Source organism: Moschus berezovskii, chromosome 5 (genome assembly GCF_049115385.1).
Source record: "Moschus berezovskii isolate FMDL1 chromosome 5, NW_MosBer_1.0, whole genome shotgun sequence".
Taxonomy (NCBI): Eukaryota; Metazoa; Chordata; class Mammalia; order Artiodactyla; family Moschidae; genus Moschus; species Moschus berezovskii.
In genome coordinates this window covers 81,155,298-81,178,886 of record NC_142464.1, presented here as the reverse complement: position 1 = coordinate 81,178,886, position 23,589 = coordinate 81,155,298, and the positions used below count along the sequence as shown (strand labels likewise).

General features: G+C 45.0%; 1 protein-coding gene across 4 annotated transcripts in view; it reads right to left on the bottom strand.

The window, feature by feature from the left end:
- Positions 1 to 5,621: 5,621 nt before the first annotated feature.
- The window catches only part of CRACD (capping protein inhibiting regulator of actin dynamics), a 278,521-nt gene continuing 260,553 nt past the window's right edge, over positions 5,622 to 23,589 (bottom strand). For all 4 annotated transcript variants that reach the window (XM_055434331.2, XM_088836349.1, XM_088836346.1 and 1 more), the window contains 4 exons: positions 20,720 to 23,531; positions 10,933 to 11,123; positions 10,141 to 10,303; positions 5,622 to 8,111 (listed from right to left, as the gene is read on the bottom strand). In XM_055434331.2, the coding sequence (XP_055290306.2) occupies positions 7,951 to 8,111; positions 10,141 to 10,303; positions 10,933 to 11,123; positions 20,720 to 23,531 (3,327 nt within the window). In that variant the 3' untranslated portion in view covers positions 5,622 to 7,950. The remainder of the gene's footprint in view (positions 8,112 to 10,140; positions 10,304 to 10,932; positions 11,124 to 20,719; positions 23,532 to 23,589) is intronic.

Here is a 23,589-nt window from a genome sequence, read left to right as displayed (position 1 = left end):
CATGTCCATTGAGTCACTGATGCCATCCAACCATCTTATCCTCTTATGCCCCCTTCTCTTGCCCTCAATTTGTCCCAGCATCAGGGTCTTCTCCAGTGAGTCAGATCTTCGGATTAGGTGGCCAAAGTATTGGAGCTTCAGCTTCAGCACCAGTCCTTCTAATGAATATTCAGGGTTGATTTCCTTTAGGATTGACTGGTTTGATCTCCTTGCTGTCCGAGGGACTCTCAAGAGTCTTCTCCAGCACCATAGTATGAAAGCATCAATTCTTCAGCACTCAGCCTTCTTTATGGTCCAACTCTTACGTCCGTACATCCATATTCTTGTTTTTTAACCTCCCTACTAGCTTTGTGCATGGGTGATTTCCTACCTTTACTGAATGTTTGCTTTTACCAATGAGCTTTTTCATTTTGTAATTTTCATTTTTCTAGTTGTGGCCTTTTTTACTAAGAGAAATTCCTTTGATGTTTCTTATAAAGCTGGTTTGGTAGTGCTGAACTCTTTTAGCTCTTGCTTGTCTGAAAAGATTTTGATCTTTCCATAAAATTTGAATGAGAACCTTGCTGGTAGGGTAATCTTGGTTGTAGGCTTTCCTTTCATCACTTTAAATATGTTGCCCTTCTGGCCTACATAGTTTCTGATGAAAAGTCAACTGATAGCCCTTTATGAGTTCCTTTCTATGTTATTTGTTGTTTTTCCTTTGATGGTTTTAATATTCTCTAATTTTTAACATTTAATTACAGTATTTTAGTGTGTTCTTCTTTGGGTTAATCCTATATGGGACTCTGTACTTCCTGGACTTGGATGTCTGTTTCCTTTCCCAGGTTAGGGAAGTTTTCAACTATTATGTCTCAAATATGTTCTCAGCCCCTTTCTCTCTCTCTTCTCCCCTGTAATGTGAATATTAGTGCATTTAATGTTGTCCCAGAGGTTTCTTATACAGTCCTCATTTCTTTTTTTTTCTCTTCAGCATCAATGATTTCCACTACGATGTCTTCCAGGAGGTCACTGATCCATTTATCTGCACCATTTAGTTTACATTGATTCTTTTTAGTGTATTTTTAATTTCAGTTATTCTTCATCTTTGCCTGGATATTCTTTATATTTTCTAGTGTGAGTGATAGTCGCTCAGTCATGTCTGACTCTGCGGCCCCAGGACTGTAACCTGCCAGGCTCTTCTGTCCATGGAATTCTCCAGGCAAGAATACTGAAGTGGGTTGCCATTTCCTTCTTTATTTTCCAACTCTTTGCTGAAAACCTTTGACTTTCACTCTGTGTACCCATTTTTTCCCCAGATTCTCTAATCATCTGTATGGTCACTACCCTGAACTCTTTCTTAGGTATTTGCCTTTCTCCACTTCACTTAGTTCTTCTTGCGGGGTTTTATCTTGTTCGTTCATCTAGAACATGTTCCTCTTTTGCCTCATTTTGCCTAAGTTGCTATTTGTATTTTATGTGTCTGGTAGGTTGGTTATGTTTTCCAGCCTTAGAGAAGTGGTCTTCTGTAGGAGACATCCTGTTGTCCCAGCAGTGCACTCCCCTCTCATCACCCAAGCTGTATGCTCTGATGGTTCCCTGCTGTGCGGGTCCTTCTGTTGTGCTGAGCAAACTTATGTGGGCTGTCTGGTAGGCTTGGTTGGCTCCTGGTCAGGTTAGTTGCTAAGCCCTGCCCTGTGCAGAGGCTACTGGCCCCTGGTTGGTAGGACCAGGTCACAGGGTAGATGACTATAGAACCCCAGGGGGCCAAGGGCTAGTGCTGGTTCATTGGTGGGTGGTCAGGGTCTAGAAGACTCCCAGGCTGTTGCCCACTCTCTGGTGGGTGAAGTCAAGTCCTGAGTTAGTGCTGGTCTACTGACAGGCAGAGATGGGTCCTGGAGTCCAGGTGCAAGGCCAGGGGTCCCGGAACTGTTTTCACATCACTGCTGGGAAGGAGGGGAAGGGGAGGGGCTGTTCCTGACACAGTTGGGTACAGGGTCTCAGATATCCCAAAGCTTTTATTGGGTTGCTAGTGATCAGGGCAAGGACCCAGGCCCATGTCATCCCAGGACATGGCCTGGGCTGCTGGTGGGACTTCAGGCTACAGGATTGTGAATGTCTTGCATCTGGTGTCTGCCCTGGGTGAGGCTGGTCCAGAGGTTGGAGCTGGCTCCCTGAACAGCAGAGCCAGGCAGGGCTACATCTTGGAGCTAAAAACTAAAGGGAGGATTCCACAATGGCCCTTGCCAACACCTGTGTGCATGTGGTAGAAGGAACTCCCAAGGATGGCTGGTGCCAGTGTCTGTGTCCCCAGGGTAAGCTGCAGCTGTCTCCTGCCTCTGAAAGACTCCACGACCAGCAGGTAGGTCTGACCTAGGCTTCTGTCAAATTATCTTATGCCCTGAGTCCCAGAGCATGTGAGATTTTATGTGTGCCCTTTAAGATGAATTCTCTATTTCCCCTGGGTGTCTGGGAGTCCTGAAAGTCAACCTCACTGACCTTCAAAGCTAAATACTCTGGGGGCTTATCTTCCTGGTGCAGGACCCCTGGTCTGGGGAGCCCAATGTGAGGCTCAGACCTTGTCCTTTGGGAGAACCTTTACAATATAATTATTCTCCCATTTGTGGGTCTTCTTTCAAAGATACAGGACTTGACCATATCTTGAATGTTACCATTTATCCATTTTGTTGTGGTTCATTATGCTTAAGTTGTGTAAGATCTTTTGGTAGGTTTCAGTTGTTATCAAATGTTGTTCTGGAAATAGTAGGGATTTTGGTGTGCCTATGAAAAGAGATAAGCTCAGGGTCTTTGAAGATGACTGACTGCCGTCCTGGTCAGTCTCCTCCAGAGTGAATTTTGAAAAGAATATTAAGTCTTTTTCAGAATTATAGAGGCTAGAGCTACACAGCCAGAAATAAGGAATGCCTAAAATCATCATATCATTTTGGGCAGAAGATAGCTGCTGTCCTTGAAACTCAATGCTTCCCTTACGGCTGACCCCACTAACACCAGACACTGTTCCCTATCACTACCAGACTTCCTCACAACTCCCCCATCTTTTGGTCAGTTGCTCCCAATCCACAGTCCCTTCCAATTTGAGGTGATACATGTTGTCCTGCCCACCAGAGTACAGGAAAGCACCTAACAGGCATTTCAACTATAGTAGGAGGTGAGTCATGTATGGATGTGCGAGTTGGACTGTGAAGAAAGCTGATCGCCGAAGAATTGATGCTTTTGAACTGTGGTGCTGGAGAAGACTCTTGAGAGTCCCTTGGACTGCAAGGAGATCCAACCAGTCCATTCTAAAGGAGATCAGTCCTGGGTGTTCATTGGAAGGACTGATGCTAAAGCTGAAGCTCCAATACTTTGGCCACCTCATGCGACGAGTTGACTCACTGGAAAAGACTCTGATGCTGGGAAGGATTGGGGGCGGGAGGAGAAGGGGACGACAGAGAATGAGATGGCTGGATGGCATCACTGACTCTGTGGACATGAGTTTGAGTGCACTCCGGGAGTTGGTGATGGACAGGGAGGCCTGGCGTGCTGTGATTCATGGGGTCGCGGAGAGTCGGACACGACTGAGCGACTGAACTGACTGACTGAGGAGGTGAGCGCTGCCCTCTACTAAGACCCACACGATGGAGACTTCCCCAGACATTGAAAGGGCATTGAGGGCATGGTCAGCCCAAAAGAACAACATAACTTCTGCCAGGTTTTAGATCCATGCTGCTTCACCTTTAATGTATTCACCACCCGGAGCTGTTGCTAAATGCCTAGTCCAGTTGAGAGGAAGGGGCTTGGTTGAGCCACGCTGGGACCTAAGGCAAAAGGGAAAAATGAGTAATACTGACTCTATTCATTTAAAAATTTGATACTCGTTCATCATGGAATTTCAGTGAATCTTTTAAAAAAATATATTGCATTAAAATAGCACTTCTCTTGATTACTTTTTTGGCACCCAAGGCAAGTGCCTTGCTCATATCACTCCATTTGCCCTTGTCTGGCCCCGTGAGTCAGTAGGTCTGGTCTGGGGCCCTAAGTTGTGTTTCTCACATGTGCTCAGCTTGTGCCCTTGCTGCTGTTCCATGGGCCATACTTGGAGTAAAGAGGTTGTAAGGTCATTTTGTCTGAGACACTGATGCTGCTGCTGCTGCTGCTAAGTCGCTTCAGTTGTGTCTGTGCAACCCCATAGACGGCAGCCCACCAGGTTCCGCCGTCCTTGGGATTCTCTAGGCAAGAACACTGGAGTGGGTTGCCGTTTCCTTCTCCAATACGTGAAAGTGGAAAGTGAAAGTGAAGTCGCTCAGTCGTGTCCGACTCTGCGACCCCATGGACCACAGCCTACCAGGCTCCTCCGTCCATGGGCTTTTCAAGGCAAGAGTACTGGAGTGGGTTGTCATTGCCTTCTCCATGTAAGTGTGGTGAGTGGCACTTTATATACCTGGTCTAATTTAACCTTCCAAAGAATCCTGTGAGGTAAGATAAAGGTCTATTCATTTCAACATCAAACATTACCATGTGGTCACACAGGTATAACACCTTTATGTCATGAAGGGCAAAAACTCATTCCTAGAACATACACTGTGACTAGCAACCACCTCCCCTGCAAAAGCAGCCATCTCCTCAGAGGCTTGGGCTGTCGGGAAGTAGTTCAACTTGGTGTTTTTCACACAAGTGCAAGCCTGTTAGCATTTTGCCATTCCCGTATCAGTGTGTGTTTCAACCTCTGTGAAGTCAGTGCAGAAAGTATGGAATGAAGATAAGTACATTTTTGGTGTCTGAGACAGACCAATTCAAATTTAGAATTCAGATAAACATTTTATTTGTCCCCTACTCATTGAAGTGAAAAAGTGGCAGTGTTAGTTGCTCAACTGTGTCTGACTCTTTGCGACCCCATGGACTGTAGCCTGCCAGGCTCTTCTGTCCATGGAATTCTCCAGGCAAGAATACTGGAGTGGGTAGCCATTCCCGTCTCCAGGGGATCTTCCCAATTCAGGGATCAAACCCAGGTCTCCTGCATTGCAGGTGAATTCTTTTTTTACCATCTGAGCCACTAGGGAAGCCCATTTTATTTGTCCCCTATTCATTATTTTTCTCCAAAAATATATAATTAAAAATTAATAAGGTACCCTGTAAAATGCCTTGAAATTTATCTTTCTTAACAGAAGCTATGTAAATAGTAGCTCTCTGTAGATGGTCACTTAAATCAGTAAAAACTTCAACTTGAAAAGGAAATTCCATCAGTGCCAAAGATCTTGTGGGTATTTTTTATTGAAAGGTCTTTTTCCTTCAATAATGGACATTTTACATTAAAACTTTATACAACCAAAATCTCAAAATAATATTAAAATCACACTAAGGTATTTTCATTGTTAAGTCTACTTCATTTTATTGTTGATAAAAATATTGCAAGACACTTGTAATTCTAATGTTTCTGCTTTAAAATAAGCAATTAAAACTAAACGTCACAAGAAGAGACAATACATTCTACAATTTGCTAATAAGTGGCTAAAATGATAATTTAGTAGTAACATGTATAAGAAACAATTGCACTTGAAAAAAAAAGTAAACAAAAAAACCTCTAGTTTTGTATATTTAAGTCTTATGAACAGAGGTTAATCATCTATAACCTTGCCAGAAGTGTATGTTTGTTTAAATTAAAAAAAAAAAAAGAAAGCTTGTGTATTTAACTAGCAATCATTCATTTCTTTTAAAAGTCTTGAATTCTTATATGCTTTACAGAATTTCCCCCATAGTTTGTTGATCAGAAAAGATTGCAACACAACTAAAGAAAAATAACACTTGGTTGGTATTTAGTGCAAATGTGGCGTACTTTTTACATGAAGTATTAAACACGTAACCTTTAGAAGCTGTTGGAAGTGCTATGACTGTCTTTTCCTCAGTGTACTCTTCTTTTAAAGATTTTGATGGAAAATTTTTAACTGAGGTACCTCTCCTCCTTCTCATGGGCTCAGTGCCAGTACAGACTTATCTACCATTCTTTGTTAATGACCCGATTCTTTCGCCTGTTCTCTGCCATTACTGTGATTATTATTCAAAGCTGACAGCATGAAAGAAAAAGTCAATGCAGAAGAATTAATGTAGCACTATAATTCTAGGGCTCTAAGTGGAAAGATTCTTATTAAAAAAGTGTTATATTTTGAGGAAATCATCGAAGGTAACAAATGCCTACATATTTGATTTAGAAATGAACAGTGTGGAAAACGTGCAGTGGAAGATTAATTGCATCTCATAGCCATTAAAAAAAATTAACGTCCCATTGATTATTAGTTTGAAGGTCCACTATATATGTTAACTCCAACTTGCAAAAGTACAACTATCCACTTCACCACACTTTCCAGGTACTACCATGAGGCTGAGCCATTGTTTCCAGAAAGAAAATGCCTTGTATATGGTAAATATTTTTGCACTCATCCTTTCTTTAAGGTATATAATAGAATAACAGCACATTGTCATTGCATAAACATAAAGGAAAATGATACTAATAAAATGTGTTTTTGTAGAAGAGAAAAAATCGGTGTAATTCCTTCCCCTGCTGCACTAAGCAAAGGATTTGTATTTAGATTTTGAAGTCAGAATCGAAGAAAAAGGGAATATGTCAACATCATGAAATGTAAGTTAAGTACTAGCAATGCGTGGGTTTGCTCTGTGTTTCATGTAAAGCAGATTTAGGGAAATAAAAGTGAATATATGTGGCTTTTAAATTGACAAGCCCCCCCACACGCCTTTTTAAAAAATCTCATGTGTATAACAACAAGGCCACTTAAAACTCTTGAGATGTTTTAATGCTATTGAACATTTGAAATATGAATTACTTGACTATGGTAAAGAAAGAAATTCCCCACAGGAAGTCCTTAGTACAAAAGGCTTCAAATCTTGTCTTACTATTAACTTTCCCTAGCGACTTCAAAGATTTTCAGAGACATGTAATGTCTTGTACTCCATAATAAATGGCTGGTTTGGAGGTGGTTTTATTATTTTTCTTGTCTCACTTTTGCTGCTTTGGATGAAGTGAGCCTCCCCTTTAGAGTTTTAAAAAGTAGGTAGCCTACGCTTCTCACCCTTTGTGATATATCAGAAGTTAGTTGAAGAGTTTTTACCAGAATATACACAATCTGGCCCCATCCTTACAGGATCTCTGAGTAGTTCTGGGATAGAGTCTGAACTTGTTAAGAACTACACTTAATGGGGATTCTCAGAGACAAAGAATTTATAGTTTTTTTAAAAAAAATCATTTATTATTTAAACATTTAAATAAAAACGTTCCCTAGGAGCCAGCTGGGCCAAATGGTTAACATGTCCCTAAGGAGAGTTCTGGTATAACAGGGCCTGTAGCTCAACAACACAGTAGAAGAGTGAATGGACTCGCTGTGTTACAGTTTCCGGTCAGGGCAAAATCATGAGAAGCAGAGACGGGCACAGAGTTGGAAACCAGACTTTTAACTTGGCTGTTCCCAGTAACTGCATTCAGGAGAATGGGCATTCTTGTCCTTCCACTATGACTTTAGAAAAGGGTAGAAATCCCCAAGCACATGGTAAATAAATGTTTAGAGAAAAGAAATTGGAGTAAAGAACCAAGAAAACTATTAATATTACAAAGGTTGGCAAAAGGACATGTTCTGAATGGTGTGTGGGTGTGTGTGTGGAAGGGCCATGTTATGGGTATGGCAGGCTCTTGTGAGGTCTTAGTCGAGAGATTTTATTTCATGTGGTCCCTCGGACGGAATTTTTTCTTCAAAACTTGGAGGAGCTCAAGGCACCAGGACCTAGGGTTGTGCAAATACACTCTTTACAAGGAACACCACCAGTTCAGTTTCTAAATATTATTTTAGAGCCTATAAAACATGCTTCTTTTCCCTAGTTTGGTTTTCTTTACCTCATATAAAAAATAAATAAATAAAAAGGGCAAGAGAAGAGCCAATGACTGCAATAAGAATGGGTAAGAGTCACTCTTTACTTAATAATCTGCGGACAGTCGCTCCAGGCCTTGGCTTTCCTTTTGGCCAAAGCCAGCCACGCTGGCTCTGTTGACACGGGGGCAGCATCTGGGTTGGAGAACCTCTTTGTGACTTCTTTCACCAGTGGCGCTGGGGGAGCTGAATCAGAGATCTCCACTAGATTTTGAAGGAAAAGGAGAAAGGAACATAAGTCAGAGCCACATTTTTTTGATTTATCACAAGTATGAGATTAAGAAAGCAAAACCCACTGAAGCACTGAGCATCTCTGGCAAGAAGAAATTAGGGAAAGAAACCTATGTGATCCTAATGGCTGCATACAGAATTACAGTGATCACAGTGCAGTCAATTTTGATTTTAGAGAATTTCTAGAAACCCAGTTTTCTCTGTGCACAGAAGCTATACCTGCACAATAATAATAGGTAAATTCTGTGATTCTAAGTCATGCAACCAGTCAATTGATGAAGAAAAAGATTAAACCAGTAGTTTGAACTTTGAACTTGTTAGCTGGTAAGGTTAAACGCTACTTCCTCTACCAAGCATGCCCTGGGTGCCTCCTCCCTCCAAGACCTAAGGATCCGGCCTACTCTTATTACTCAGACTTGTCTAACAAATTCCTTTGTCTCCTATCACTGTTTATCAGACCTCAGAGGCTTTGTATGGTGAGGGCTCCCATCTTATCTTTGGGTCATATGTAGTGCCTATGGCAGTGGCCTTACAAGTATGCCGAACTCTGGAAATACCGATTAAAAAGACAAAACTTCAGAAGAAGGCTTGCTTTATTAAGGTGGAGCTGACTCTGAATTGCATTTACCCTTTGGTGTCTCTAAGAAAAGGTTGATCTCATTGTTGACTTTGGAGCTTTCACCGTTCTGAAACAATTCTCTTTTGACCCTTATCAATATGATGTTTAGAATCCTTAATTCCGGGGTATAAGATGAAATGAAGTAAGTCCCTTGGAGGTTCTTGAGAAAATGTTCCAAAGTGGTTTTCAAATATAAAGTTTTTTTTCCCTCCAAACCAAGTAGTAAATATAGCTTTCCTCATGAGACCTCTTTACATTTCCAGACCTCAGCTAGCAGGTATTTCTTAAGGCATAAAAAAATCTTGGGTCTAGAGGGCAGGTGTCCTCTGAGGAACAGGGCTGCCTACTGGGGAAAACAGGGACCCTAACAGCCCCCGAGAGGAAGCTCTTTCAAACTCTCCATCCTCCAAGTGACTTTCAATAAGGAAACAGTCATAAACATTATTGGATCATTTTATCTTTTAATAGGATAAAGATTTTTTTTTAACTTGCCCATGTCCCTTACATGTCATGAATTTGCATAAACACTGCTGTTGTTCATTAACATCAGGGACTTAGAGCAGAACAACTGTGCTCTCTTATGTCACACCTGGGTCAGAAGTTGGCTATCTGAAATCACATCAGTGAGAAGGGGCCAGCCCACTTTTGCCTGGAGCATCTGAGCCACTTGGATCACCATGATCCAGAGAAGCAGTTTCCATTTCCAGCCAGGGCAGATTTCTCATACAGGGTAGGGGATTTCTCATACAGCTTTCTCACACTGGGATTAAGTATGTGGTGTCAAAGGAAAGGGGCTCCTGAATCTGCTTTTCAGCTCAGGCTTAATATCAACTACTTGGCTTTGAGACTATCAAAAAACACTAGCTCCATTTAAATTCTACCTAAAATTCACCCTTTCCCTACATCCTAATATAACTGTGTCTCTTCTTTTGTTGAGACAATTCTTGTGGTATGCAGTCTTCCTTGCTACAGGAAGTCAAAAAACCTCATCTTGTTGGACCACAGGCAGTGGAGGTGGAGAAGGCTCATATCACCTTGTTAAAGGCTCAGGAATTTAACAAGCCACTTGATATCACATTGGTAGTTTGAAATTAGCCATGATTGGGAGTATTTATACCACAGAAAAGGACAAATACCACAAATCACAGGTATCTCCAATCCCTGAAGACCTGACTGTTAAATGTGTATCATCACCCCACTGATAGTGGGTATGTTTCTGATGATATTTATCCATGTCAAAGTTTATGAATGGGGTGGCAAGACAGCTTGTGCTCTGAAATGCCTAAAATGCTGTGTTAGTTTTTACACTGGAGGAAATAAAACATGCTTTAAGGGAAAATACCTTTAAGTACACTTAAGTAGAAATGGACCTGTTCTCTCTACCTGTCACTGATGTAGGAAGAGTGTTGGCCTTTTTGAGTTGTTCTCTGCGCTCAAGCCTGGACACTGGTGTCTCTGGCTTCTTCTCTTCTGGTTGAGCGGTGGGCTTGTGCAGGGAACCAGCTCTGCTGACGCTGCTGCTTCCAGGCTGTGGGGTGACACTGACCTGCATGGACAGAAAGTCAGGGAAAGCACGTATTCATCCTAAAGACAGGGAAGGACTGACCATGCAAGGCAAAGCCGCTTGGAGGTTTCCATCAGCTGGCCCCCAGCCACGGAGCAGCTCAGTGCGAATGTCCCAAAGAGAGGATGCCACATGCTTTCCCGGAAGAGTCCCATCAAACTATACAATCAGAGCCACAGAGCAAGACCCCTAATTTCCTCTCCACCCACTGCTTAAAATAAAGTTATTTTCGTATTTTTCATCTAACTGTTGTGTGCGAGGATTCTGCCAAATCAGGTTAACCTAAGAGCGTAAGGAAACCAAATTTCTAACTGAAAATACCTCTTTGCCTTAACAGTAGTCAACTGATTTACTGCTCTACTATCTAAGTATTTTCCACCATTCCCGGCCAGCCTTTTCTCGTTACTGTTGTTTTAAATCCTGTGAACTAAAAGAAAGTCAAGCTTGGGAGTTCCCGTCTGTTCAGTGGTTAGGACTTGGCACTTTCACTGCCAAGGCCTGGGTTCAATCCCTGGTCAGGGAACTAAGACCCCACAGGCCTTATGGTGCTCAAAAAATAAAAGAGAGCACGAGCCAAGCTCAGAGTTAAAGCCGAAGACCAGGCTACTCACATGTTCTCTGGAGAGCTTCTCCGCCTGTTTGGCCTCCCTGGCCTGCTTCCTCTCTTCCCGAGTTGCCTGCTGCTCCCGAAACCCCTTCTGTTTCTGCAGCGCCAGCGTTATCCACAGTGGCTGTGCGGTCTCAACCTTCTCCACAAGTTTGGAGCCATCTAAGGAGTGTCTGCTCTGAAGCATCGGCTTTTCTATGGGGAAAAAAAGACTGATATTGTGATATACTATAAGAAATACATATTTGATCTCTGTCCCTGTTTCTGGCACTGAATTCCTAAAACCCTTGCAATTTCCTAACTGATGAGAGCATAAAGGTCTCTTTTGTTCTGCTAAATGAGGTGATTCCTGGGAAGGATGTAAAGATGGAGTCTGGTTGGCAGTATTCATGTGATCAGAGGGTTAGAAATTTGAGTCCCACCCTCAAGTTCTGGGGAGGGGCAAGGGGCTGGAGGTTGAGTTCAGTCATCAATGGCTGATGACTTAATTGATCACAACTATGTAATGAAGCGTCCATAAGAACCCAAAAGGACTAGTCTGGAGAGCTTCTGAGCTGAAAACACACAAAGGTGCTGGAGAGTGACTAGCTCGGAAAGTATGGAAGCTCTATGCCCATTTCCCGTACCTTGCCCTCTTCATCTCTTCCATCTGAGTTATATTCTTTATATATATATAAACTTTTATGTATGTGTGTGTGTGTGTGTGTGTGTGTATACACACGGACTTTCCTGATGGCTCAACAGGTGAAGAATCTGCCTACCAATGCAGGAGACACACGAGATGCAGGTTTGATCCCTGGGTCAGGAAAGTCTGGAGAAGGAAATGGCAACCCACTCCAGTATTCTTGCTTGAAAAATCCCATGGACCGCGGAGCCTGGTGGGTTACCATCCAAAGGGTCGCAGAGAATCAGAAATGACTAAGCATAGCACACATATAAACTTTAAACTCAAAACCTAGTAAGTAAAATGTTTCCCTGAGTTATGTGAGATCCTCTAGCAAACTAACTAAACAACGTGGACTTGCGATTGGCATCTAGTTTGGGGGCAGTCTGGTAGGACTGAGCCCATAACCTGGGGACTCTAATGATGTCTCCAGTAGAAAGAATCAGAACTGAGTTGAACTGACACCAGCTGGTGTCAGAGAATTGCTTGGCTATGTGGGACCCCACACCCCACCACGCCACAACAGAATCAGTCAAGACAAAAAGCAGGTTTGCACTGAAACTAACTGCTCACTCATCTCAGTCCCTCATCCCCTAAAACTGTGACATATTAATCAGCCCAAGAAATAGTCAGCTATCCCTTTCTGACACACAGTGTGCCAATGCCTGAGTGACTACCCTGGGTAGGAAAGTAGCATCTTCAATGGAAAAAAACCAGGAGCATCTCTCTCCTCAAAATGGAAAAAAAAAATCTCCACTGTCAAAAAACATCTGGCCTACAGAGGACCCAGGTAGTTATTTGATGGTTCTTTACTTTATTGCTTTTTAAAATTTATTTTTTTCAATGGAACTTCCTCCTCCCCCTGCCCCAACCCCACACTGTCCCCTGATGAAACAAGTGGACCGAACGTAGGAAAGAGGAAAAGGGGCACTGCTCTGCTTAGTGGGGCTTCTAAGGGACCCGGACTGAGGAAGACAGTGAGAAACGGTGGTTTTGGTCCATTGCCCTCATTTGATAGATGTGAGTACTTGGGTCCAAAGTCATCAAGGGCAGTGACCATGGTCATTTAGCGCACAGCTGAAGCCTGAGCCGAGGACTTCTGACTTCCGGTCTGTGCTCTTACTATGGTGGACTGTCTTGTCTGTGCAAGTAGGGGCAACAAGCTTCCCAGGTGGAGAGGATCAGAGGTTGAGTAATTGGGCTCTGGAATTGAGCAGACCTGAGTTTGACTTTCTGTGACCCCAGAAAAGCTACTGAACCTCTCCACGCTTTCATTTTCTAATCCATAGAGTCAAGAACGGCACAGGCCTCATCAGGCTGATGTGAAGATTAAAAAGGGTCCTGGGTGTGAAAACGTTTAGAACAGTGTTTGGCATATAGTAACTGCTTTACAAAAGTAAGTGTTCTTGGGAATTCTCTGGTGATCCAGTGGTTAGGGCTCTGCACTTCCACCGCAGGGGGCATGGGTTTGATCCCTGTTCAGGGACCCTCACCCTGGGGAGCCAACAGATTGAGCCACAGATTGGGCATCTCAGTCCTAGTATCTTCTGTGGAGGAGACAAGTCCCCTGGGCTGCTGGGAGGACCTCTGGGACAGAGGGCTGGAGAAGCAGAGACCTACTCATGAGGATGGGGCATGTACTGGTTTGTCAACAATCAAAGTGGAGAGAGCTCCGCACTGGTGGCTGCCAGCCTGCTGCACTCTCCAGTCTGAGCTGGGTGAACTCAGCCTAACTCCACTCCACAGTGTGGCGTGTGACCTGGGCCAACTGTCCCCTGGGAAAAGACTCAGTAGTATAGCTACTCAGAGACAGACTAGGGGCCCTGGGAATGTGATCTGGATGGGGTTGTGGCCATTGTCAGCATGTGCTTGGGTGGCCCCCCAGAAGCCTGCCCCAGTTTTGTTTCCCAGCCGAGCAAGAAAGTCCCACCCACTCCTCACTGCAGTTCAGTGCTGGTTCTGGAGCAGACCACCCTGGGAGAAAAGTGCCACAGAGGCAGCCAGATTTCTGGTGGCAGTGTGGCCATCTCAATTCCTGCAGCCACAATCTCTCCACTCCACAGCCATACACTAGATCTGGGATGAACACAACGAGGAAGGGACAGAACCCTGGCTGAGTATGAGCAGAGCACCTACATAGGTGTGTAGGTCCTTGGAATGCACGGGCTTCACTTGTTTCTGCAATCCCCTCCTTTGGAGCAGGGCATGCACTCAAGGAGACCAGAGCCTGATCTGACCCACAAGGCTACTCTAACGACTGGGGAGCAGACCTCCCTGCTGAAAGTGTGGCAATAGCCACAGAGCAGAGGGGAAGTCCCATCTCACATCCTGCATAGGCTCTGGATCCCCCAGTACACAACCTCTCCTCAAGGCGATAATGGCCAGCACAACCTGAGGGAAAACGTGGCTGGCATCCGTATCAAACCAGCCCTCGTACCAAAGACACTGGGCACACATAATCCATACAGGGATGCACCCATGTAAAAATACTCCAAGACCACAACAGATAATGTTTCTCCTAAATTCATAAAGTAAAATGAAAAGGCAGAGGAACTACTCCCAATTAAAAAAGCAAGAGAAATTCCCTGAAATAATGAAACAGAGCTCACCCGTCTACCCAACCCCAGTTCAAAACAGTGGTAGTAAAAATGCTAACTGAATTAAGAAAGATTACTAACAGAAATTCAGGTCACTGTAACGAGCAAGTAGAAACTGTAAAGATGAATCAATCAAAAATAGATAACTCAATTGCCAAGATTAAAAATAAAAAAACAATCTAAAAGCAATGAATAGCCAGCTAAAAGACAAAGAATAAGTAACCTGGAAGACAGAATAATGAAAACCACCCAATCAGAACACAAGACAGAAAAACAAAAAGAAAATGAAAGCAACATACAAGATCTATGGTATATATAAAACTTGCAAGCCTGTGTATAATAGGGGTTCTAAGAAGGAGAAAAGAGAAACAAGATTGAAAATGTATTTGAAAAAACAGTGGCTGAAAACTTCCCGAAGCTAAAGAAGGAAACAGGAATCCAGGTACAAGAAGCTTGGAGGGTCCCAAACAAAATGAATCCAAACAGAACCACAACAAGACATAGCATAATTAAAATGGCAAAAGTTAAAGAGAGAATTATAAAGGCAACAAGAGAAAAACAGTCATTTATAAGGGAATTCCAGTAAGGTTATCAGCTGATTTCTCTGCAGAAACTTTGGTGGCCAGAAGGGAGTGGAGTGATATATTTAAAGTCTTGAAAGGTAAAAACTTGAAACTGAGAATACTCTACCCAATAAAATGATCATTTAGAACAGAAGGAAAGAGCTGTAGTTTCTGTGAGCTGTAGTTTCTGGGAAGTGAGCAGCTTTCATTCCTGTGACTCTTGTAATCCAGTCATTCGTGTGCCTCCTTCATGAGGATTCAGTATGGCTGTGGTGCTGTTATCCCTCTGATAGGAACTCTAACTCGATGTAAAGCCCCAAAGGTCTGTTACTTATTTTTATTTTATATTGTACTATATTTTATTTACAGAGTTTTGTTTGTTTCAGCTGTATAGCAAAGTGATACAGTCATATATATATATATATATATGAATTAACAAAAGCAGTTCCCATCTTTTGATGGGATGCTCATGGTTTATAACATAAATGGCATTATTTTGAGAGAGGGATAACTTAGGTATGGCATTGGGTTTTTTTTCTTTTTGCTCCTTGAGGCAGTTGTAAAATAATGTAGCTTTTTACAACTGTGTATTCTATAGTATTTTTTTCATTTGGTGAAATTTTAACTGTTAATGTTTTTGGCATTGTGCTTTGTACCATTTATTAAATAAAAATTTTAAAAAAGTGCACATAAAAAAAAGAAGGAAAAAGAAAGAATTTCTCAAACAAGCAAAAACTAAAAAGAATTCAGCAATAATAAATTTACTCTAACAGAAATATTGAAGTTTCTTCTCTAAATAGAAAAGAAGAATTTCTAGGAAAGGGAAAATCATGATAGGAAAGGCAAACCTATAGTAAGAACTGAAAGTGAAAAGTGAAGTCACTCAGTCGTGTCCGACTCTTTGCGACCCCATGGACTGTAGCCCACCAGGCTCCTCCATCCATGGGATTCTCCAGGCAAGAAAACTGGAGTGGGTTGCCATTTCCTTCTCCAGGGGATCTTCCCGATCCAGGGATCGAACCCAGGTCTCCTGCATTGCAGGCAGACGCTTTAACCTCTGAGCCACCAGGGAAGCCCAGTAAGAACTGAAGATCACCTAAATAATCCAGTATGTGTGCTCAGTTGTGTCCAGTTCTTTGTGACCCTTTGGAGCCCACCAGGCTCCTCTGTCCATGGGATTTCCCAGGCAAGAATACTGAAGCAGGTTGCCATCTCCTCCCCCAGGGATCTTCTGATCCAGAGATCAAACCCAAGTCTCTTGTATTTCCTTTATTGCAAGTGGATTCTTTACCACTGAGGCATCAGGGAAGCCTTACTTAATCCAGAACTTAGATCAAAAAACAAACAAGAAAGTGTAAAAGCAGTTATAACTATAATAAATAGTAAAAGGATAAGCATGAAGATGTAAAATAGGACAGCAAAATCACAGAACATGAGGGAGGAGAGTATAAAACTAGATCTTTTAAAATGTATTTGAACTTGAATGACTATCAGTTTAAAGCAAGCAGATATAGTCATGGGTCAACATACATGAACTCCATCATAACCACAAATCAAAAACATATAATAGATTCACAAAAACCAAAAATAAAAACTGAAGCATGTTACAAAAGGAAATTATCAAACCACAAAAGGAAAAACAAACAAAGAACTATAAAAATTACTGGGAAACCAGGATTAAAATGGTAATAAGTACATACTTATCAATAATTACTTTATGTTAAATGTCAAAGGACTAATGCTTTCATTACAGGGGGCACGGGTTTGATCCATGGTCAGGGAACTAAGATCCTGCATCACATGCAGCATGGCCAAAAAAATAGGAAAAAAAAAAAAAAGGACGACCCAGTTAAAAGATGGACCTTAAGAACTTTCTTGATGGTCCAGTGGTTGAGAATCCACCTGCCAATGCAAAGGACATAGGTTTGATCCCTGGTCCGGGAAAATCCTACATGCTGTGGAGCAACTAAGTCCATGCACCACAACTACTGGATCCAAGCTCTAGAGCCCCCAAGCCGAAACTCCTGAAGCCCACACACCTACAGCCTATGGTCCACAACCAAAGAAGCCACCGCGATGAGAAGCCTGCAAACAGCAATGACAAGTTGACCCTGCTCACCACAACTAGAGAAAGCCCACATGCAGCAACAAAGAACCAGCGTGACCATAAAAAATTTTTTTTAAAAAAATGGACCTACACAGATATTTTCCCAAAGAAGATACACAAAATCGCTAACAGGCACATGAAAAGATGTTCAACATTGCTAATTATTAGTGAAATTCAAATCAAAACCACCATGAGACACCACCTCACACAGGTCAGAATGGTTGTCATCAAAAAGTCTATAGATAATATCGGAGATGATATGGAAAAAAAGGAACCCTCCTACACTGTTGGTGGAAATGTAAATTGGTGTAATCACTGCGGAGAACTTTATAAAGAACCACTGTGAAGGTTCTTTAAAAAACTAAAAATAGAACTACCACATGATCCAGCAATTCCACTCCTGGGTATTATGTGTGGATAAAATGAAAGCTAATTCAAAAAGATATAGGCACCTCAATGTTCATAGCAGCATTATTTATAATAGTCCAGATGTGGGAGCAACCAAAGTGCCTGTCAACAGATAACTGACTTGGGAAGATGTGGAGTGTGTATATATTGTATGTTTATATATGGGCTCACACAATACACACACACACACATATATACACAGGCTTCCCAGGTGGCGCTAGTGGTAAAGAACCTACCTGCCAATCAGGAGATGTGAGAGATGCTGGTTCTCTCCCTGTGTTGGGAAGATCCCCTGGAGGAGGGCATGGCAACCCACTCCAATATCCTTGCCTGGAGAACCCCTTGGACAGAGAAGCCTGGCAGGCTACGGTCCATAGGGTTGCAAAGAGTTGGACACAACTGAAGCGACTTAGCGTGCATATGTATACACACATACATATATATACACACACCACATCTTCTTGGTTTCCTGGACTGGCATGTTGATCAGCAGTGTAAAGACCATACCTCCCTATTGGTTTCTGTTTGTCCTAGGGAAGAGGAGCCACAGTGGAATATTACTCAGTCATAAGAACAAATGAAATGTTGCCTTTTGCAGTAACATGGGTGGACCTACAGAATATTATGCTTAGTGAAAAAAGTCAGAGAAAGACAAATACTATATGATATGCATAATCTAAAAAAAAACCACAAATGACTATACAAAAAAGAAACAGATTCACAGGCACTGAAAACAAATTTATGGTTACCAAAGGGGAGACGGAGGTGGTAGGGATAAATTAGAAGTAAAGGACTAACAGATACAAACTTCTATACAGAAAATATGGAAGCAACAAGGATCTACTGTACAGTACCCAATATCCTGTAATGACCTATAATGGAATATAATCTGCAAACAAAATACACAAAAAATGAATCAATAGGCTATACATCTCAAACTGGTACAATACTGTATACCAACTACACTTCAGTTCTTTAAAAAACAGAAAATAAAGACAGACTCAAGGGACGCGGGAAGCCCTGTGATGTGATACAGGGAGAGACCTTGTACTTGTATTCTCACTTGCTTTGCTCATTTGTACTGAGGATCTGCAGTTCAGTGAGTTTATGATATATCATATCTTCTTTGAACCAAATGATCTCTTATGAAATGGACAGATGGTATAATGAAATGCCAGCAAACACACACAGATTAAACATACTACTGATAATGCAAGCATAAGAACACAGCAAAGCTGTTCTTTGACTGATACTCCACGAAGAAATCAGATCTGACAAGAAGCTGGCTCAATAAAATAAAAATCTGCACCATGATTTGCAATGTGGATTTACATCCATTGTTGTTTCAGTGAATCTCACCCTCAGTACAAGTGGTGCTTCATGGGTTTTAGCTAATGATGGTACTATGTATATATATATACAATTAACAAATAAACTGGAGGTCCAGTTTTATCCTGATAGGTGTTCAGCTAAAGAATTTGGTCAGCCCAGGCCTGGAGTTGTAGTGTAAACCCCCAACAGTCTCACGTAGAGACCACCATGCGGTCCTTGCTCTCACACTTCTTTTTTACCAAATAAAGAAAAATTCAATTAGCAGAGACTGTCAGCCCAGAATCTCAATACTGAGAAAGAAAACAGGGGCAGCAACAGGTTTTGGTAAAAATTAGAAGAATCTCTCTAAGAGAGAGCAGCAGAAAACAGGGCGTTGTTTCCCTGGGAGAAGATAAAAGAATAAGAGAGCGGGTCAGCTGTGAGATGAGCTCTGATGATACCACAAAACGGAACAACACAAAAGCTAAAGTCAAAACTAAAAACAGTGGTTCTGCTTCAAGATGGCGACGTAGGAAGATCCTGAACTCCACTCTTCCCATAGACAACCATGTTCACAGTCACATACAGAAAAATTCCTTCTGAAAAGAGATCCAGAAACTAGCTGACTGACTCCAGCACATCAAGGGATCAGAAACAAAAACCAAACATGGAGAGGCTGAGACACAATCTCACCATAAACCCCATCCCCGGGTACAGTGATCCACAACCAGGAGGGAACTCAGCTGGACACCCACTGTCTCTCTGAGAAGCAAAGGATTTGGACCCCCACCTCTGGACCTCAACTTTTAAGACTTCTACCTCAGTGACCGGCCCCCAAAACACCTAGCTCTGAAAGCCAATGGGGCTTCTTTCCACAAGATCCACAAGACCATAGGGAATCTAAGGCACAGCTCTTAACAAGCTTGTGGGGACTTACTGCAGCTAACCCCTAGAGCCCAGTGCAGAGGTAAGACAACAACAAAAACCTGAAAATGGGCTCCCCTTCGGGAGGACAAACAGAAACCTACAGAGAGATATGATCTGGTGCTGCTGATCAACATGCCAGTCCAGGCAGCCAAGGAAAGCTTGGTTAAAAAGGATGACGGGGTCTTCCGTAAGGCAAGTAACCAAACCAATGTCCCTGAGGGAGTTCTTATCTCTGCAAACCCACCCCAAATCTAAACAATTACCTAAACTTTCCCTAGAAAAACCTGAGGAGCGAATTTTGGGCTATGACCCACACCTGACCACCTAATCTGCAAAACCAAAAAGTATGAGATGAAGGTTTTGGGGGCTCCAAAGTCAAACCAAGTGATCGCCACCCTGCCCCAAACATCCAGTATGAAGAAACACGAGGGGCAGCCAGGAGTAAGGGTTGCCCTAAAATTTCCTTACCAGAGGGCTTCACAGTAGCAAGCTGGTGGGGCCAGGGTGCATATGCAGGGCCTTGTGCATAAACAAAGTTGATTACACACAGTGCAGCTCCTTGTGGGGCTAGTTAAAAGCCCCCTAAGGTCCCACCTCCTTAGTTTATGTCACTACTGCCCAGAAACAGAGCGCACACACTGGGGTAGGAAACCAGTCTTTATCATCACTGTACAGGGCCCTCATAAAGATTAATGACACTTGCTTCCTAGTGGCTCAGACAGTAAAGAATCTGCCAGTAATGCAGAGACCCAGGTTGGATCCCTGGGTTGGGAAGATCCCCTGGAGAAGTGTATGGCTACCAACTCCAGTATTCTTGCCTGGAGAATCCCATAGACAGAGGAGCCTGGTGGGCTACAGTCCATGGGGTCCCACAGAGTTGGACACAACTAAGCGACTAACACTTTCACTGTCAACCTAAAGTTTATCAGTCTGTGCAGCACCTCTAACTTACTACTTGTGCAAGTAAGGATCACTGATGGGTGTGAGCTGCAGACACACAAGTCAGTCCACATTTCCAAAACTGTAAAGACAAGTACAGAGCCTCACTCTAACTCAGGAGTCAGGGCCCTTGGGGAACGGGTCACCAGCCTCTAATTAAGGGAAGTGCTCCAACAACAGCTCCAGGGGCTACCTCCAGGTCTGGGCAGTTCTGCCTTTAGCTGTGACTCAGGAGGCTGGTCAGAGGCAGAGCCTTGCGATCTACAGCTACGCACCTTTCCTCCCCACCTCAGGCGTTGGGGCAGGCTTCTCTTGCCCAGAGGATGGAGCCGGGGAAGCCGGTTTCCTCTCGGTTTCCACCTCTTCCTCCTTATCCCGCTTCTGCTCCTTTCTCTCCTCAGGCGGTGGGGGCGAGGGCGGCCAGCCGCTGTCCCGGCCCTCCTTGCACGGCTCGCTGGGCTCCAGCTCAGGCTTCCCCACCCGGCGAGTCAGCAGCTCCACCAAGTAGGGCCTGCTCACCTTGGAGAGCGGGGAGGGTGGTGGGGTCTGGCCCGCGGGCTTGGGGGCCAGGGCTGGCTTCTGGGCCAGGGGCAACCTGTTGGCCGCCTTGTCCTGCTCTGGAGCCGGGGGCTGGCTGCCAGCCAGTGGGGGCCCGGGCTGGGCCGCAGGAGAAGAGAGGCTGGGAGGGCTTTCAGAGGAGTCCTTCCAGGGGGCCGGGGCTGGCTTCCTCTCTGGGGGGAGCAGGGGGCCCGGCTTGAGGGCTGCAGCCTCCGTCTCTGGGTCTGCATGTGTGCTCCACGTGTGCGCGGACGGCGCCCCATCCATGCTGTCCCCCGTGCTGCTGTGCCTTTTCTTCTTCTTCTGTTCTGTTTGTTGGTCGCAGTGGAAGCGCAGGGAGTAGTTGGTCCTTCTCAATTTTATTCCGAAAAGGGAAGCTTTATCCTCCCCACCTGGCATCGTGGGCTCTGACTTTCCTGCTCCGTCTGTGGTCTGGCCGTCTGAAGTGGTCGCGGGCTCCACCTGGGCCACTGCTTTCTGTGGAGGGTAAGGGAGGCCTGGAACGAGGAAAGATGGAAGGTCTTTGGCAAATTTGCACCCCTCTGTGCTGTCCATTGGCTCCTGGTGCGCCCTGGGTTTCTCTGCATCTTTCAGGGCCTCTTTAGTACCAGCAGCAGGAGGCTGGGGCACGGCCTCTTCGCTGGGTCCCGGCCCAGATCTTTTCCTGATGCTCTCCACTTCCGTGCTGGGTCTGGAGCCCTCCCCGCCCCCATCGGAGAACTTCTGCCAGGCAGGTTTAATGGAGAACTTGGCATTTACGGGCGGGGTCCTCAGGAGGTTTCCGCGGGAATCACACCGGCCCCTGGGAGTATGCTCATCCCCGGTCCGAGATTGCTCTCTCTCGCCACGCTGGTCACTCTCTGAGCTCTTCAGGATTCGGGATCGAATGGAAGCCCATTCAGCTAGCGCAGCCGCGCTGCTTGAAGACTCCGGTTGGGGCCTGGTCTTTGCACTACCTGCCCGGGGTTCCCCCAGGGCTCGGGGTGGGTTCTCCAGGGCCGGGGCATCCACCAGCTTCTTTTCTTCCGACAAGCCCAGGAGAGACTTGCATGCAGTGTCCTTGATCTGGCTCAGGTTGACGGCCGGTCCGCAGAGCTGGGCTCCGGTGACCAGGATGGCCGTGTGGGGGATGCTCAGGGTGGAGGGCAGGGCGTGGGAGGCTGGGCTGACTTTGGGAGCCTTGGGCTCTTGGGGAGTTGAGGTGAGCCCCTCATCTTTCATGGGCTTCACTGGGCTCAGATTGACTTTGGGAAAGAGAATTTGTTTCCCTCCCGATGACACCTGGAAAGTGTAGGGTCTGGGCATGGTCTGCCTCTCATCCACCTCCTGCCATCTGAGTTCCTCCACCTTTCTGTCTGTTTCTGGAGCGGCAGCTTCCTTCTTCTCTCCTGGCCCCAGCCTCTCTTCCACCCGGGCCTCTTGCTTCTGGGCAGGCTGCATGTTGGTTTCTTCCCTCATTTCCTGCCGTCCACAACCACGATCCCCAGGAACATCCCCCTGCTTTCGCTGCTCCCCTGATGTCTCAGTGGCCTCTTGGTTCTGCCTCCCCCAGATATTCGGCTTCTCGGAGTTTTCTCTCGGCTTCTCGAGTTTCGGGTGTTCTTGCTCTTCTTCTTTCTCTGCTAAGTCGCTCTGAAATGGGCTCCTCAAGCCGCTTCTGTGGTCCAGCTGCGGCTGATTCTCCTCTTCCACTCTCGGTGCTTCCTGAAGCTTCTTCTCCACTTCCTGCCTCCTCTGGGCCTCCAAGTCTTCTCGCTTCTTCAGTTCTTCCCTCTTCCTCACCTCCTCCTCCTCCCGCCATCTCTGGGCCTCCAGCTCCTCCTGCCTCCTGAGCTCCTCCTGCCTCCTGAGCTCCTCCATCCGTCTTTCCTCCTCCAGCTTCCGCTGCCTCTCCTCCTCTTCCAGCCGCTGCCTCTCGGCTGCCCGCCGCCCCTGCTCCTCCAGCTCCTCCAGTCTTCGGAGTTCCTCCAACTCTCTTTCCTCCTCCTCCTCCTGCTGCAGCTTCTCGGCCTCCTGCCGGCTCTGAGCCTCCATCTCCTCCTGCACCGAGCATCTCCCCAGGTGCTGCGCCTCTTCCTCCAGGCACATGGGCTCCTCGGCCTCCGGGAGTCCTCCTCCCTCTTCCTCCCTCTGCTCTGGGCCCTGGGAGCCTGGCTCTTCCAGGCTCCGCGTCTCTTCTTCGTGCTGCCTCTTCTTTGCCTCTAGCTGTATTTCTCTTTCCTCTCCCTCCTCCTCCTCCTCCTCCTCCTCTTCCTCCAAGAGTTCCTGCTTTCTGTTCTCCTCCCAAAGCCTCCGCTCCAGAGCCTGGAGCCTCTGCTCTTCCAGGCGTCGCCTCTCCGCAGCTTCGGCCTTTTGCCGTTTGCACTTGGCCTCAAGTTCTCGCCAGTATTCTTCCTGGCGTCGCTTCTCTTCCTCCGAGTCCAGCAGCTCTGGCTCCCTTTCATGCCAGATTGGCTTGTCTTCTCCAGGGTGTCCGTTCTGGTCCAGGGACAGCTGATGCGGGAGGCCGCCGTGCTCATTCTGTCGATCCTAACACGGGTAAGGGAAACAGAATTAGCTTTCCCTGTGCACAGGCCACCTTTATTTA